Below are 18,051 nucleotides of genomic sequence, written 5' to 3'. Positions count from 1 at the left end.
ATATGTGTGTGTGTGTATATATATATATGTATATATATATGTGTGTATGTATATATATATATATATATATATATATATATATATATATATATATCTCCTCTTGTCTCAGTTCTGCTCTGTTGAAATAAAATATATTGATTATGCATTTGTTACACAGAGCACGCTTATGTTCTCCTGGTTTCATTTTGAATGTGTTGTGGGACTATAGGGCTATTTGCAAAGCTCAAACTCCCTGAATTCTTTTAGGCCCCTTTTAACACGTGTGGACCGCTTGTCTGGTTTTCATCCATCTGTTTACGGATGAAATGTGGACATCAATGCATCTCTATGGAAAAACAGATGTAAACGGATGATCATCCTTTTACGTCCGTTTACATCTGCATCCGTCAACAGATCAAAGCCCTAAAAAAAAAAACTGAACGGATGCAAAAGGGATGTAAATGGACAAACAGCCCATTGTTGCATCTGTTTTGGAATTGGTAGTGGATGTAAAAAAACTGATGTAAACTTCATTAATTTTTTTCTTTGAAAAAACATGACTGAATTGATGAAAGGAACGATCGTCCTGTGAGGGGCCTTAATGTTTCTCATTGCCCCACTGCTACTCTGATAAACTCCTGTATCTAAACTTATTTTTTTGCAAACATTTGACACATCATGTAGAGGTTTACAGGGTGAAAACTGTATTGGATTTAGAAACTTCTTAGCTGTGGGTAAGGAAAGCCATGTAGATTGTGCTCTAGGCAGCCCATAGATTAGTTATTTATTTTCATTCAACCAGTGGGTTGAACAACAACAAAAAAAATACCCAAATCCTCAGACACATTAGAGGTGGATGGGAGAATTGCTGAGCTATTGTGTTCTGCCAGAAGGGAGATTTCCTCCGCCGTCAGAATACACTGATTAGCGCTGCTAGTTACAGCTGGCAGCACTGATCATATGGAAATTTTCAGAAAAGGCTTGGTATACAGAAGTCAGTCTGTAGCTTGACTTGTGTACAACCACCCTGCCCATGCATGGACCAACATTTGGTTGGACGCTGCTGAACCAGCCAAATTTTGGTCCACGTATGCCAGCCTAAGTGCTATGTTGTCAAATGCAAATGTGGTGGCGTTTATTTTACTAAACGTGAAAAGCATTTTCATTTTTTAAACTTCTCTTCGTTTGGTGAATGTAGTGAACCTGTGCTGATTTCAATCATCCAATTATGTGCAAGTAAAAATTAATTTTTTCTTTCAATTATTTTTGCATATGACTAGGTATTCTTTGTGAACAAGTTTTCACTTTGCTTCATCTCATTCAGTAAGCTAAGAAAAAATTCACTTTGTAAAGCAATTACAATTAATAGTGTCGACTGGCCTTCATGCACAAAATGAATATATTTAAAAGCAGAAAACAAAGTCCATACAGTCTTAATGACTTAGTGATGATTTGTACTGGTACTTTGAGGTCCACTTTTAGTAAATGCATGACTTGATGAGCCAGGTCTTTCTAAACCATACACAGTATATGATACCATTAATTACTAAATTTCTTTTAATGCAAATTGTAGATACTAATGCAACAACTTACACAGAACCAGAAATGCTTCTAACCATGTTGATCTATGCTAGACACCCACTGTGTTCCCCTCCCCCATGATTTTAATAAATATAGTTATACCGGCATTTCCATTAATATACTCGAAGTGACACTAAAGGATATCCTTATTCTCCAAAAATAAGGCATAGACATCCACTACTTAATGGCCCTGTATTTTTTTTTTTTTAAACAAAATATTTTCTTATTGTGTTTTTCTGCCATCTTATAACTTTTTTGTGAGCTCCCTTTCCTCTTTGCCCCCTTACTTCCATTTGTTTGATATGAGCAGTGTACTTTAGTTGCAGTCATGTATTCAAACTACACATACCATCACCCTTAGGCCCCTTTTACACAGGGCGGACCGGTTAGCAAATTCGCTTGCTCGTTGTGGAATCTCTCGGCAGATTCCCTCTGAGCAAGTGGATGACAGGTCCCTGCCCTCATCGCTGCTGCAGAGCGGACACAGACACTGCCCATTGTCCTCGATGGGCAGTCAGATGGAAACAGACAGCCTGTCTGATAGATGGAAGGGGAAAGGATCCCCATCTGCTTTTTTGGTGGATTGGATGTCAGTGGATGTAAACGGACACATGTCCATTTGCACTTGCCACTCCGTAGAGGAGAATAGAGGTTCTGATCAGGTCCTCCTGCTAAACGGGCAGGCGTACCCAATCGGAACGTCCATGTGAAAGGGGCCATAGTCCATCCTGGGAGTGAGAGAGCGTGGCTACATCTCTACATAGGTAGAGGTAGAGTAGGATCATGCAGAAGTCATCCTCTAATAGGAAGTCAGATCACAGCAGCAAAACAAAATGGAGTAGGCTGAGAGCAATAGAAGGTTCTTTTTTTGGTCTGTCGCTTTGTTCTTGTAGTGTTGCATATACACTGCTCAAAAAAAATAAAGGAACATTTTGCAAATACATCAGATCTCAATGGGAAAAATTACATTGTTGGATATCTACACTGATATGGACTGAGTAATGTTGTAAGGATGCCCCATCGTTTGATAGAAATGGAAATGATCAACCTACAGAGGACTGAATTCAAAGACACCCCGAAAATCAGAGTGACAAAATGATGCAGCAGGCTAATCCATTTTGCTGAAATTTCATTGCAGCAATTCAAAATGGTACTCAGTAGTTTGTTAGGCCCCCATGTGCTTGTATACATGCCTGACAATGTCGGGGCATGTTCCTAATGAGATGACGGATGGTGTCCTTGGGTATTTCCTCCCAGATCTGTACCAGGTCATCACTGAGCTCCTGGACAGTCTGAGGTGCAGCCTGGCTATGTCCGATGAACAGAAACATGACGTCCCAGAGGTGTTCTATTGGATTTTGGTCAGGCGAGCGTGGGGGCCATTCAATGGTATAAATTTCTTCATCCTCCAGGAACTGCCTGCATACTCTCGTCACATGAGGCCGGGCATTGTCATGCACCAGGAGGAACCCAGGACCCACTGCACCAGCATAAGGTCTGACAATGGGTCCAATGCCTAATGGCAGTTAGAGTGCCATTGTTTAGCCTGCAGAGGTCTGTGCATCCCTACATGGATGTGCCTCCCCAGACCATCACTGACCCACCACCAAAACGGTCATGCTGAATGATGTTGCAGGCAGCATAACATTCTCCACGGCTTCTCCAGACACTTTCATGTCTGTCACATGTGCTCAGGGCGAACCTGCTCACATCTGTGAAAAGCACAGGGCTGCAGTGGTGGACCTGCCAATTCTGGTATTCAATGGCAAATGCCAATCGAGCTCTATGGTGCTGGGCAGTGAGCACAGGGCTTACTAGAGGACGTCAGGCCACCCTCATAAAGTCTGTTTCTGATTGTTTGGTCAGAGACATTCACACTAGTGGCCAGCTGGAGGTAATTTTGTAGGGCTCTGGGTGCTCATGCTGCAGATGCCGGTTATGCTGATGGGTTAAGGACCTTCTACAGCCCTGTCCAGCTCTCCTAGAGTAACTGCCTGTCTCTTGGAATCTCCTCCATGCTCTTGAGACTCTGCTACGATAAAGCAAACCTGGCTATGGCACGTATTCATGTGCCATCCTGGAGAAGGTGGACTACCTGTGCAACCTTTGTAGGGTCCAGGTATCACCTCATGCTACCAGTAGTGACACTGATTCTAGCCAAATACAAAACTAGTGAAAAACAGTCAGAAAAGATTTGTAGTGAAAAAAATGTCAATGGCTTCCACCTGTAAAACCATTCCTGTTTTGGGGGCTGTCTCATTGTCTCCCATCTAGTGCACCTGTTGTTTAATTTCATTAACACCAAAGCAACTGATTAACAACCCCCTCTGCTACTTAAATGACCTGATTAAAAAGTGTTTTTGAGCAGTGTGTGTGTGTGTGAGTGTGTGTGTGTGTGTGTGTGTGTGTATATACATACATATACATTTTTTTTTTAAATATGTGCACATTCTGTTTTACTATTACTCAAGACTATGTTACTTTGCAAACTCCCTACCTGCCATCTCCTGCCCATACACCTGCCTTTCCTTCATGGTGTGCTTGGCTACTTTTTTCCTGCAAATTTCAAGGCACATCCCTACATGGAGATGTACTTGTATAGAAAGAAGTCTATGGTACAAAATAGCCCTGCTAGTTAAAGTATATATATAAACCCAACATGCAATTGAAAGAGCTCACAGCAAGCTGGCAACACTGCTACTAGTTGAGAAGCAGTGGCTTAATGCTGGCAACAGGAAATATTCCTGATAGATTTTCTAGGTCTCAGAGTCACAAAAAGTGTTTGCTCAAAAGAACTGTATGCAGTGCGCCATGATGCTAAACACACTGAAAAATTGATTTTGGATTTGTGTACACTTTAAAGCAGGGGTAGGCAACCTTGGAGAGGTGGAGATTTACTAGAAGAAAATGGAAGAGGTCACAGTGCAGGGGTCAGGAGTAAATGATGCAGAGTTCAGAGGTAAGTAGTAAATAACAGTAAGTGCAGGGTTAGTGGAATGTAGCAAACAGTGCAGAGGTCAGCAATATATAAGTCACAGTGCAGACGTCAGTGGTGTGGAAGGGCCTATTCAGGATAGAACACTGACTAGCATTTTTCACTGTAACATAGCCTGGAAAGGTGTGAGAAAATGCAGACATGCTGCATAATATCACCCCTCACTGGATGGCACCGCACATCAAGCACAAAGCATCATGCTATTGTGTGGTAACATGAACAAATTGTCACTTTGTGCACTTCAAGCAAAGTTAATTTTAAAAAATGGAGCTGTGTGATGCTGTAAAATGTGCATCACACCGTCCCCATCATACAACAGTGCGACCCAAAATGGACTGTTGCTCGCACACTAAACCCCTCCTAGTGTGTGGCCAAGTGCGAACAAGCCTTTAACTTTAGTTCACACTACTGCATGTAGGGCAGTCAATTAATTTAATAGGCTGCCCTACCCGCTAGATATGTGGGGAATGAGGTCCCCAAGTCTTTTGGAAAACAGTATTGCACCAACCTGCATGGTACTGTGGCACCATGCAGTTTGAGGCATAATTTGTCGATGAGTGGGGGTACCACTGAGCATTAAATGACATCCCCACTACTCTGCTAAAGAGCAGTGCATTTCTCTGTGTGTTGGGAACACATGCGATTTTGCACACGTTCCTGACATGCAGAGATGTGAGCCAAGCCTAACACATATCTGCCGGTTTGTCTTTACAGCCCTGGCAATTAACCAATTCCCCCTGTCAGGCAGCTGCCACTATAATGAAAAATATCATCAGGTACACACATGCATCTGCATTGCCTTGTATAACACTGCCAGCCGAGCATTACAACCTGCTGCCTCCTGTGGCACTGACCTGTTTTGACGCACATCTGGTCCCTCAGACCCTGCTATGGCTGCTTTAACACAAACACAGCTCCTGGTTTGCAGTTCTGGCTGGGTGGGGACGCACAATCTCACTAATTGGCGCTGGGTCTTACTTTTCCTGCTCAGCCTGCCCATTACTTAGTACTTCCCTTTCTACCCTCTCTGATCTGATGGGTGTAGTCAGGCATTGGCAGGGCTGTGATCTACCTGTCAGATGGCTGAGGTCAGGATACTGTGTGTTTGATGGGTTTTTTTACCAATCCTTCGGCATAGTGCCTTTTGTAGGCTTTTGCCTTTTATTTTCACTTGCTAGTCCTGCTGGTAACTTTACTGTTTGTCTTAGGAGCAGCAGTATAGGTATCCTTGGACAGCAGCATTGTCAACCCATAGAGAAGATGGAGATGGACTAGTAGATTTTGATGAACTTTACATAAGTGACCTAAGAAAGTTTAATTGACAGCTAACATCATTTAAGCAGTTATAGAAACATATTTCTTTTTTAATTTGTGGATAAAAGTTTTAATTGTAACTTTCATTTTTGCTGGACAGCTTGGTCTGGTAAATGTATAGCCCATCTTTGTAAAAATAAATTAATTCATTTGTCCTTACTGATAGAAGAACAATAGTGCATGTATTCATTTTTTGCATGCAGGCCTGCAGAGTATTGCAAGTGACCAGGTAATCATAGATGCAATGCACAGGCTCCTGCAGATTCTTCTCTTTGCCCCAGTTCCATATAAAGTTACGGGATTGGAAGTACAGACCTCCAGCTGTTGGGCTGAAGAAAGTTATTCATGGATTACAAGTGTGGTGACATCACTGCACTTCTGCTCTATTTAGATTTAGAGGTCGCTCTGAAAGGTGCTATATGGGACTTGTAGTCTTCTATTCACAGATCCCACAGTAAAGTAGTCTTAAGTCAAGTTAAAACACAGCTTAAACATTGCAAATTCTCATTCCACTCTAGCATCCCGGTTGCACACTAGGCAACAACTGGTTTACCAGTGCCCTAAAATGACCTTGTATGGCAGCTTGCATTAACGTTTGTACAGTCATGGTGTGAGCACCCTATGACACTGCATGCAAGGAGTAGAGATAGACAAACTGCCTCACAGTACACAACACAGTTTGCTTCTGGTTGCTAAACTCGATTAAATAATAAGAAATCACTCCTGTCAAAAGGACTCAAAGTATTCCCAGTTATGATGAGATTAAACAAGGTATTTGTAAGCCAAAATTTAAAAGCTTAAAATTAATATATCAAGTGTGTTCAAAATAGAAGAAAAAAAAACCTTTGATGGGAGCATGAGCTTTCTAAATAGACTTCATGTACCTTTTTGACAGCTCTTTAATTATTTTGCATATTTTCATTCACATCATTTCATTGTTGTTTTCCAAAATCTGGACTGTTTTGTTTTTCGTTATTCTCCATGCTTAGATTTGCTTAAATGATAATCACATGTATAGTGCAGTGAGCCTTAGTGGTCACCTTTCTGATGCTAAATATATTTTAAATAGTACAGTATATAATTACCTGCAGGGCTGCCCTCTAGAGTTCTTCCGTGTTTAGACTGTCCCAGCTCCATAAAGCACATTTTCCAAAATCATCCTAGCTTGCCAGGGCATCACCCACCACAACATTACACCACCTGGAACTCAGAGCATGAAAACTATTCAGTTTAATGGAAAACCCATCAAGAGGTCGACAAGGTAGGCTTTCCATTGAAGTAGATGGAGTTTGGGGAACACACACATGAAGGCTTCACTTGCCAACTTGGAATATTTTGAAAGAAAAGCATTGCGATTCCATGACAGGCTGCATTGAGATCTCCAGAGGATAGCATATAGGTAAGTATATACCATTTACAAATGCTCAGCATGGGTGGGGTCCTACTGTATATGTAGTACTTTGTGAATCAGTTGCAGTGCAGCTCCGAAAAAGGTGCATGTACACCTTTTGGTGTGATGCAGTGTGATTTGAGCCCATTCAAAATGAATAGGCTCAAATCACACCGCAGCGATTAGCATTTAAATGGCACAGGAATACGGTTCGGTTCTTGTGCCATTCACATGAAGTTCATAGTGTGAACCGAGGCCAATGAAGTCAAGGTAAATTAGATTTTTGCCAAATGCCAGGGGTCTCCAAACTTTCTAAACAAAGTGCCAGTTTGCTGTCCTTTACATTTTAGGGGGGCCAGACTGTGGCCTGTGGGAGTCAAAAATGTCCTGGTGTCAGGGAGAGGAATAGTTCCTCAACCATGGTGTCAGGGGAAGGAATAGTGCCCATCATTGCTGTCAGGGGAAGGAGCAGTGCTCCATCATTGTGTCAGGGGGAGAAATTGTGTTGCTTGTCGGTGTCAGTGGCAGGAACTATGCCCCACTGTTGCTGACAATAGGGGGAATAATGCCTCAAAGGACTGCATTTGGCTCTTGGGCCGTTTGGAGGCCACTGTCCTATACAAAAAATGATTGAGGACAAAGGTAGGTCACATGCAATAACTCATTTTCGCAATATAAGTACTTTTTGTTTGAACTTTTTCTAAATGCCAATACATGGACCACTCTATGTAACTGATGAATCATTGCATGGTGCCCTACCTTATTAAATAAGCCAGATAAAGAATGTTTACAGATTTAATCAAACATCATTGCATTATGAAAACAGATCAGCCTTAACGCAACCAGCATTACTTCACAAATCTAGCCAGAAATACTGCACGTGTCCCCACAGAAGAAAGGTATCTTCTCTTCCTGTGCCTTCTGATACCTTTCACCAGGATAGGGAGTACGGGCAGATTTTCCCCCGGGAAAAAACCCACAGTAATAAAATCCTGGCAGAGACTCTAAATTGCTACCACTTTACTATAAATCCCCCATTGTGTGATGTCCCTTTACTTCCTGTTCTGTCTAAAGCTAGAGAAAAAAAAGTGAGGGGATTCCCTAAATTTATGTTCTATTTGACACAGAGGAAATAGATTTAGGGAGATTTTGGCTCACTCAATCTACAGTCATGGCCGAAATTGTTGGCACCCTTGATATTTTTCCTGAAAATCAAGTATTTCACACAAAAAAGGTATTGCATTAACACATGTTTTGCTATACACATGTTTATTCCCTTTGTATGTATTGGAACAAATATAAAACAGAGGCAGAAAAGCAAATATGACATAATGTCACACAAAACCCCAAAAATGGGCTGGACAAAAGTATTGGCACCCTTAACTTAATATTTGGTTGCACACCCTTTGGAAAACATAACTGAAATCAGTCGCTTCCTATAACCATCAATAAGCTTCTGACACCTCTCACCCGGAATTTTGGACCACTCTTCCTTTGCAAACAGCTCCAGGTCTCTCTTATTGGAAGGACACCTTTTCCCAACAGCAATTTTAAGATCTCTCCACAGGTGTTCAATGGGATTTAGATCTGGGCTCATTGCTGGCCACTTCAGAACTCTCCAGCGCTTCTTTGCCATCCATTTCTGAGTGCTTTTTGACGTATGTTTGGGGTCATTGTCCTGCTGGAAGACCCAGGATCTTGGACGCAAACCCAGCTTTCTGACACTGGGCCCTACAGTGCGACCCAAAATCCTTTGGTAATCCTCAGATTTCATGATGCCTTGCACACAGTCAAGGCACCCAGTGCCAGAGGCAGCAAAACAACCCCAAAACATCATTGAACCTCCACCATATTTTACCGTAGGTACTGTGTTTTGTTCTTTGTAGGCCTCATTCCGTTTTCGGTAAACAGTAGAATGATGTGCTTTACCGAAAAGCTCTATCTTGGTCTCATCTGTCCACAAGACGTTTTCCCAGAAGGCTTTTGGCTTACTCAAGTACATTTTGGCAAACTGTAGTCTTGCTTTTTTATGTCTCTGTGTCAGCAGTGGGGTCCTCCTGGGTCTCCTGCCATAGCGTTTCATTTCATTTAAATGTCGACGGATAGTTCGCGCTGACACTGATGCTCCCTGAGCCTGCAGGACAGCTTGAATGTCTTTGGAACATGTTTGGGGCTGCTTATCCACCATCCGGACTATTCTGCGTTGCAATCTTTCATCAATTTTCCTCATCCGTCCACGACCAGGGAGATTAGCTACAGTGCCATGGGTTGCAAACTTCTTGATAATGTTGCGCACTGTGGACAAAGGCAAATCTAGTTCTCTGGAGATGGACTTGTAACCTTGAGATTGTTGATATTTTGCCACAATTTTGGTTCTCAGGTCCTCAGACAGTTCTCGTCTCCTCTTTCTGTTGTCCATGCTTAGTGTGGCACAGACAGACACACAATGCAAAGGTTAAGTGAACGTCTCTCCTTTTTATCTGCTTTCAGGTGTGATTTCTATATTGCCCACACCTGTTACTTGCCCCAGGTGAGTTTACAGGAGCATCACATGCTTGTAACATTCTTATTTATCCGCAGTTGTGAAAGGGTGCCAATACTTTTGTCCAGCCCATTTTTGGAGGTTTGTGTGACATTATGTCGAATTTGCTTTCTTTCCTCCCTTTTTTTGTTTTGTCCCAATACACACAAAGGGAATAAACATGTGTATAGCAAAACATGTGTTAATGCAATACGTTTCGTGAGAAATACATGATTTCCTGGAGAAATATCAAGGGTGCCAACAATTTCGGCCATGACTGTATATGACACCTACCAAATAGGCAGGAAGTGATGGATGATTTTCCCCTGACTACCTGTTCCCTCTGACAAATTTAAAAACACAGCAATTGTGGATATTTTCCCTAACTTCCTCTTTTGCTTGATACCCATCAAACAGGTAGTAATTTTGGATTTGTTCCCTACATTCCTCTTCTGATTGACAGCTGTTCATAATAAGGGAAATATTCTGAATTTGGACACAGACAGCTATGACAAGTTGACATAAATTTTAACCTTTAGCCACTCCATCCAAAACTAATTAAAAAAATATGGCTGAAGCTGGGCTTTAAGAATTCTTGTTTTGTGACTAATACCGAAATAGAATTTTGCATGTAATTATTGATATCAAGCATGCCAAAAACAGTTAAACATGACGTGTTTTTAAACTTGCATCATCCAATATGTATTGCATGCTGTGTTTGCATTCTGTCTTCATCTAGTATTTCTATGCTCTAATTACCTCACAATGATACTGTAATTCCCTTCATTGTAGAAACATCCAGGAGTCATGTGAAGTGGAGTGCCAGCCTGCAGACTTTGTGGTCTTTCCACAGGACACTCTTTGTAACAGCTACGATTTTTTGTGCTACAGCTGTGCATGCTGTGGATGTACAAACCTTTCTCAGGAGCCAATGTTACTTTTTTTTTTTTTTTTGCAAATATAGGTTAATATAAAGTTCCCCTGATGGTTTCTGCCCTTTTGAAGAGCCTGATTTTCTCTTATATATATAAGCTTTGCAAAGGAATGTTTACAAAGAAATTGGGGAATCCTACGAAAAAGAAAGAGAGTCCGAGCAAAAAGGAACAGGATATTTCCCAATTTGGCCTATACAAAAATCCCAACATCTCAACTACCATAAAAAGCACAGTCAAAAAAATTGCCAAGTGCTCTTCTTCATGCAATTTATCAACTGAAGAAGATACTGTAAAGAAGGAGTTTTCACTTTCTCCAACCTTCAGTTATCGGGTAGCAATTGCCAATGGTCTGCAAAAGAATGTTATTCTAGCTGGCAATAATAACGAGGATGCATTTCAAGAGGTATCTTCTCTTGATAGCTCATACTCTGAATCTCTAAGTGAAACAAGGGCTGCTAGTACACCCAAGGAATACGCGTCTCACACCATGCCAGTGAGGCGAAACAGGAAAAGTATGAGCAGTTTAGCTCCATCTGATGGAAGTTCTGATGGGGAACGCACCTTACATAGTTTAAAAATGGGTGCTCTACGCAAATTTAGAAAATGGAAAAAAAGTCAAGAGTGTGTTTCCTCAGATTCAGAAGTAAGCACATGGAAAAAAACATGGGGGTTGAGGAGCAAATCTTTAGACAGAACAGTCCGTCAGCAGAAAAGCAGTACACTTGAGCCCAGCTTTAGTTCAACAGGGTGCATAAGTCAAACACATGATGTCATGGAAATGATATTCAAAGAATTGCAAGGTATAAGTCAAATTGAAACTGAGCTTTCAGAATTAAGAGGACATGTGAACTCTTTAAAGCAATCAATTGATGAAATTTCCAGTAGTGTTGAGGTTGTACAAAGTGAAATTGAACAGCTGAGAACAGGATTTGTACAGTCGAGAAGGGAAACCCGAGATATCCACGACTATATTAAACAGTTAGGCCACCACAGTAGTAAAGTCAGTCTTAGGTTTTTAAATGTGCCTGAAGAGAAAGCGGAAGTTTCTGAAAATGTTGTTTATAGAATTTTAGTTGAGAAAATGGGATTTGCGGATGCACAAAACAGCATGAAAATTGAACTTGCACACAGACTAGGACATCAAAGAGACTGTCCCAATGCAAAGCCTCGACCAATTCTTGTCTATTTTGGTACACAACAAGACAGAGATTTAGTTTTAAAAAAATGTTATAAACTAAAGGGTACTGGAATAGGGATTTCTACAGATATTCTTTCACATGAATTGAAAGGTAAAAAAGAAAAAGTACTACCTTCTTCTCAGACTTATGAGAGTATGGATATGAAATTTTCTGCCATGGAGCCAAAGATTAACCATGATGAATGGGAATGTCAGGAAGACAGTGACAAGGAAATTGAACCTGATATCAACAGGAATAGTTATGCAATGATCTCCAAATCAGAAAGTCAGATGAAGTCATCTGGGAGCAAAAAGAGTGGCCAATCATCTCACAATAAAAAAACACACAGAACAGCTGATGTCACTTATAAAAGCAAAGATGATTATGGGGATCTTAATTTTCAGTCTCCAGTATCTGATAGCTTAGAAAAAAGCAAAGTATATTACAGTGATTCAACTCCTTTGTGGCATTCACAAACTGATTTTTCTACACCCAAACTAAGTCGTTCTGAATCAGATTTTTCAAAGTTATGTCAATCCTACTCTGAAGACTTTTCAGAAAACCAGTATTTTGGTAGAACCAATGGCAGTTCTTTGTTGTCCTCTTCTGATAGGGAACTATGGCAAAGAAGACCTGACGATAGTTCATCAACCTGGTATGCAAGCTCACAAGAACAAGCTTTTGGTAATGATGCAGAGCCTTACCATGAAGAAAATGAAATAGAGAATACTGAAACTGTTGACAGTGGTGTTAGCAATGGAATACTTTGTGCTTCTGGTGACCGTAGCCACTACAGTGATTCTCAACTTTCACTCCATGGTGATTTGTCTCCTTGGAAGGAATGGCACCATTTAGAACAAGGAACCGATTCTGGTCTTGACACATCTACACAGCATGCCTTTGCCTATAATGTCAACTGCCCTTCAGATCAACAGATGGAAATTTATGCAAACAAATATGAAAAGTGCCAAAGTACAGATCTTCCATACAACACAGAAAACTACAACTACACACTTGATAGCAATTCTCCATCTTGCCCGGAGATTTGCACTGCAGTACAAAATCAGTGGACTAGTGAATATGATTCCTATATTGAAACAAATGCCAATGAAATTTACCAGAACCAAACAAGAATGCCAATGATGTATCGCAGCCAGAGTGAGTTGCCAAGTGATGATTCAGAGGATGCTCCACCAAAATCCTGGCACAGTCGACTGAGCATTGATCTCTCAGATAAAACCTTTAGCTTTCCTAAGTTTGGCTCTACTCTACAGCGAGCCAAATCAGCTTTGGAGGTTGTTTGGAATAAAAGCACTCAGAGTTTAAGTGGTTATGATGAAAGTGGCTCTTCGTTTATGGGCAGATTTCGAACTTTATCACAGTCTACAGCTAATGAATCCAGCACAACTCTTGACTCTGATGTCTATACAGAACCTTATTATTACAAAGCCGATGATGAAATTGATTACAGTGAGTCAGCAGCTGGTAATGAGAATGGAGCTGATTATGTAGAAGTGATGGAACAGGTTCTTGCCAAACTTGAAAACCGAACTAATACAAATGAGAATTTTGAGCAAATGCAAGATTATCAAGAATATGAAAACAGTTCATATGATGCAGACTTTGCAAGTCTACAAATGGATGAATATGATACCCCATATGATGACATGGTCTCTGAGGATGTTTTAGAGCCGGAATGTGAAATAGTTTATGACATCACGGAAAATGACTATGAAAACAAAAATGTACCAGAAAAAGTTGTTGAAGTTCCAAAGAAGAAACGCATTCGTCCCAGCTTTAAGGAGGCTGCTATGAAAGCATACAAGAAAGAAATGGCCGACCTTGAAGAACGGATCCTTGCAGGAGGTACTCTAAAATTATTTTGAAATGTGTGTTGGTTGTATATTTTGGTTCTAGTAGCTGTGTAGTTAACTCATACTGTTAAATATTACAGTAAGAATTTCAATTTCCGTAAACCTGCTGCTAGTTTTATATTTATAAAAATAATGAATAATTATAACTGCAAGCCTAATAAAAAAAATGCTTTTTTAGCCTAAACTTACAACATCTCACAACAGGTTATTTGGCATTTACTAAGCACTATTGCTTTTCTAACAAACCTATATTTATGAAAATCATTCTAGGGTGTTCATTTATTTTAAAACATTCTGTTGATCAGCCTCTTTTTTATCATTAAAATATACTAGTCAAATTCTATTGAAGTCAACATCTCATTGCATCTTAACAGCTAATAATAGCACAGTGCAGGGTGAGCAGGATACAATATTAATTGGGAAAATCCATGATATGTGTGGCCATTATATCCATAATAGATTTGAGTATACAATGGTTAGTAGCCAGAATATCATTCCTAATCAAAAGCTATTCGTAAAAGTTTTCTGTTGAAGGATTTATATAACAAAGAGCACTGATGCCTCAGTCCCACAGTAACCTATTAGAAATCACCTTTCTTTAGACTAACTGCAACAAACATCTGCAAACTAAAATGTACTTGCTTTCTGTGGGTTACTGCTCATTTTTTTAAATTCAAGTACAGTAGTTATTACTTTAAAAGGTAAGTAGGTACACTATAAACTAGTTTTATATTAATTTTGTATCTAGCTTCTTAAAATGAATTGTGGTTATGATCTATCAGCCTGTCTGATAACATTTGTCACCTTGACAGAACCTTTGCTCCTAAATGATAAATAATTTTAGAGAGAGGATGTAGCAAAGATTGAAAAAGATGTAGGACAAGGTAAGGCTTGGTCAGTATAATTTTTCAAAGAGTATCGATGTTCATTTCTTAAACAATTAACTACAACTAGCTTTTAGGACTGTTAATACTTGTCCATTTTCTTGCACTAACACACATGAGTTTTCCTGCATGAAAATGCTCTGCAGTTTAGCGTGTTTTTAAAGAGAACCTATATGGGTCCATTAATACTTACACGCATACCTTACCAAACAGCGTATGACAAATACACAACTGTGAAGGGCTTTTAAAAAATTTACTGATTCAGATTAGTGAAGTTACCATATATTGTAATGTCAGTTCTATGTCTTTTTAAAGTGTCCATGGACTGAAGATGATTGTTGCCCAATGGGGCTAATATAGTTATGGGCATTTTGCAATAAGTACCAAAATATGGCATAATATTTTTTTCTATATTATGCTCTGCATGATGTGAACAGTCTTTTCTCCCATATGAATAATATAAGCATAAACACCAGAATGTTCCTGAGCTGTATCACAAAGGCATGGACTGGAAAAGATCTCCTGAGAAAGTGTTCATTATAGACACACAGTCAATTGTATTTTGCTTGGGTGTTTTGTATTTGTGCTCCTTGATGTGGTTAGCTTTTATTTAAGCAGTAGACACTCAGGGCAGTCGTTTTGGTGACATTAAGAAAGAAATTTGGACAAGGGTTGGTGAAGGTGGGAGGAATGGGTGAAATCTAGAGGATGTAAATGTCTCCAAACATCTGTGAGGTCAGCTGCTTCAGTCAAGTTGTAGACCTGTGTAGTTTGTATAATGGATGTGTCCGATTAGGCTTTAAAGGTTGTGGATCTGTGTTCTTGTGGAGAGAGAGAACTTTATAATAATCCATGATAATATCTCTTGCTGGGTGGGTAAATATTAGTTGGAGAAAGGCTTCTTGTTAGCATTGGGGCAATACGCATTAAGGACAGTGATTTCCTTGTTTCCCAAAGACAAGGTCAGGTAGACCCACCATCCGTCTTCAAAATCAGCGCCTTTATGTAGTATCTGTCAGGGAAGTCTTGTATTGAGAAGTATGAGAAAAACAGCTTAATGGCCCTGTGCAGAGGAGCCAAGTTAAGCACAAGGTTTATGGCCCTGTGCAGGGGTTATGACTAAGCACAAGATCATGTGAAATGCGTTAACAGGTCCTGTATTCATGTCCTGGTGTTTTGTGTGTCCTATGGATCAATAAATACACACCATATTCATCTGTCTTCCGGTGTGCGGCTGACCCTTCTTCCTATTGCATCGTGTGTGGTGGTGAGCCAGAGCCTGCACCTGTTGTGGATGGGTCTGGATTGTTTGCCTGAGCGGTATACCTTTTTGTTTTCAGGGGAGCCAAACGCCGTCATAACCCAGGATTTATGTATCCACTTGATTTTACTCGCTGTTCAGATGTTGCAGTACCTCCATGCATTTTTAGAAGGTACACAGTCCTTTTATGTTTCAAGTGTTGAAAAGCATAAATACCAATGACTAATAGTGATGGGCATTTGTAGAAATTGGCTTGGGGATCCCTGAGTATTGGGGGTTGTGGGTGTCCCAGCAAAACACCACACTTATCAATGCTAAGATGTGTCCACACATGGGTCAAGGTGATATAGAATGCAGCAAGGAGTTGCCAACTTGCCACCCAAAAGCCTATGATGCCTTTGATCATCATTGTATAACAAGGATAAAGGCACACACAGCCAGCGGTGTAAACAAAAACCGCGATTCAACAAATACACTGCTCAAAAAAATAAAAGGAACACTTTGAAAACACAACAGATCTTAGTAATGAAAAATATCATGCTGGATATCTGTACTGATATGGACTGGGTAATATGTTAGAAACATAATGATGCCCCATCGTTTGATGGAAATAACAATTAACCTACAGAGGACTGAATTCAAAGATGCCCCAAAATCAAAATGAAAAAATTATGCAGAAGTCTAGTCCATTTTGCTGAAGTTTCATTGCAGCAAATCAAAATGGTACTCAGTAGTTTGTAAGACCCCCACATGCTTGTATGCATGCCTGACGTCCGGTCATGCTCCTAATGAGAGGACGCATGGTGCCCTGGGGTATTTCCTTCCAGATCTTGACCAGGCCATCACTGAGCTCCTGGACAGTCTGAGGTGCAACCTAGATATGTCAGATGGACCGAAACATAATATCCCAGAGGTGTTCTTTTGGGTTTAGGTCAGGCAAGCAGGTGGGCCATTCAATGGTATCAATTCATTCATCCTCCAGGAACTGCCTGCATACTCTCGCCACATGAGGCTGGGCATTGTCATGCACCAGGAGGAACACAGGACCCACTGCACCAGTGTAGGGTCTGACAATGGGTCCAAGGATTTCATCCCGATACCTAATGGCAATCATTGTGCCATTGTCTAGCCTGTAGAGGTCTGTGCATCCCTCCATGGATGTGCCTCCCCATCTCTGACCCACCACCAAAATGGTTATGCTGAATGATGTTACAGGCAGCATAGCATTCTCCACGGCTTATTCAGACCCTTTCACATCTGTAACATGCTCAGGGTGAACCTGCTCTCATCTGTGAAAAGCACAGGGCTGCAGTGGCGGACCTGCCAATTATGATGTTCAGTGGCAAATGCCAATCTAGCTCTGTGGAGCTGAGCAGATAGCACAGGGCTCACTAGAGGACATTGGGCCCTCAGACCACCCTCATGAAGTTTGTTTTTGATTGTTTGGCCAGAGCCATTCACACCAGTGGCCTGCTGGAGGTCATTATGTAGGGCTCTGGCAGTGGTCATCCTGTTCCTCCTCGCACAGAGGAGCAGATACTGGTCCTGCTGATGGGTTAAGGACCTCCTACAGCCCTGTCCAGCTCTCTTAGAGAAACTGCCTGTCTCCTGGAATCTCCTCCATGCTCTTGAGACTGTGCTGGAAGATAGAGCAAACCTTCTGGCAATGGCATGTATTGATGTGCCATCCTGAAGGAGTTGGACTGCCTGTGCAACCTCTGTAGGGTCCAGCTATCGCCTCATGCTACCAGTAGTGCCACTGGTCCTAGCCAAATGCAAAACTAGTAAAAAACAGTCAGAAAAGATGAGTAGGGAAAAAAATGTCAGTGGTTTCCACCTGTAAAACTATCCCTGTTTTGGGGGTTGTTTCATTGTTTCCCATCTAATACACCTGTTGTTAATTTTCATTAACACCAAAGCAGCTGAAACGGATTAACAACCCCCTCTGCTACTTAATTGACCAGATCAATATCTCATAAGTTTAATTGACTTCATGCTATGCTCTGATTAAAAAGTGTTCCTTTCATTTTTTTCAGCAGTGTATAAAAGAAAAAACAAGATAAACTGGTAAACTGGATGCACCCAGGGCAATTGGAGATATGTCTGTAGCACCTTCTTTGGTAGTGAAGACTGGGGCAC

General features: G+C 40.8%; 1 protein-coding gene across 1 annotated transcript in view; it reads left to right on the top strand.

Annotated features, from left to right (window-relative positions):
- Positions 1-18,051, top strand: part of LOC149451491 (protein unc-13 homolog C-like) — a gene marked incomplete at its 3' end in the record, with an annotated part of 532,349 nt that overhangs the window by 10,317 nt on the left and 503,981 nt on the right. Inside the window, exon 2 of the mRNA XM_089690607.1 lies at positions 10,573-13,759. Coding sequence (XP_089546733.1) covers positions 10,765-13,759 — 2,995 coding nt within the window. The remainder of the gene's footprint in view (positions 1-10,572; positions 13,760-18,051) is intronic.

The sequence above is a fragment of the Staurois parvus genome, unplaced genomic scaffold (genome assembly GCF_062004578.1).
Source record: "Staurois parvus isolate SC_StPar_1 unplaced genomic scaffold, SC_StPar_1.0 ptg000536l, whole genome shotgun sequence".
NCBI lineage: Eukaryota > Metazoa > Chordata > Amphibia > Anura > Ranidae > Staurois > Staurois parvus.
The sequence above is the reverse complement of the archived record's forward strand: the minus strand, read 5'-3'. Positions and strand labels throughout refer to the sequence as shown.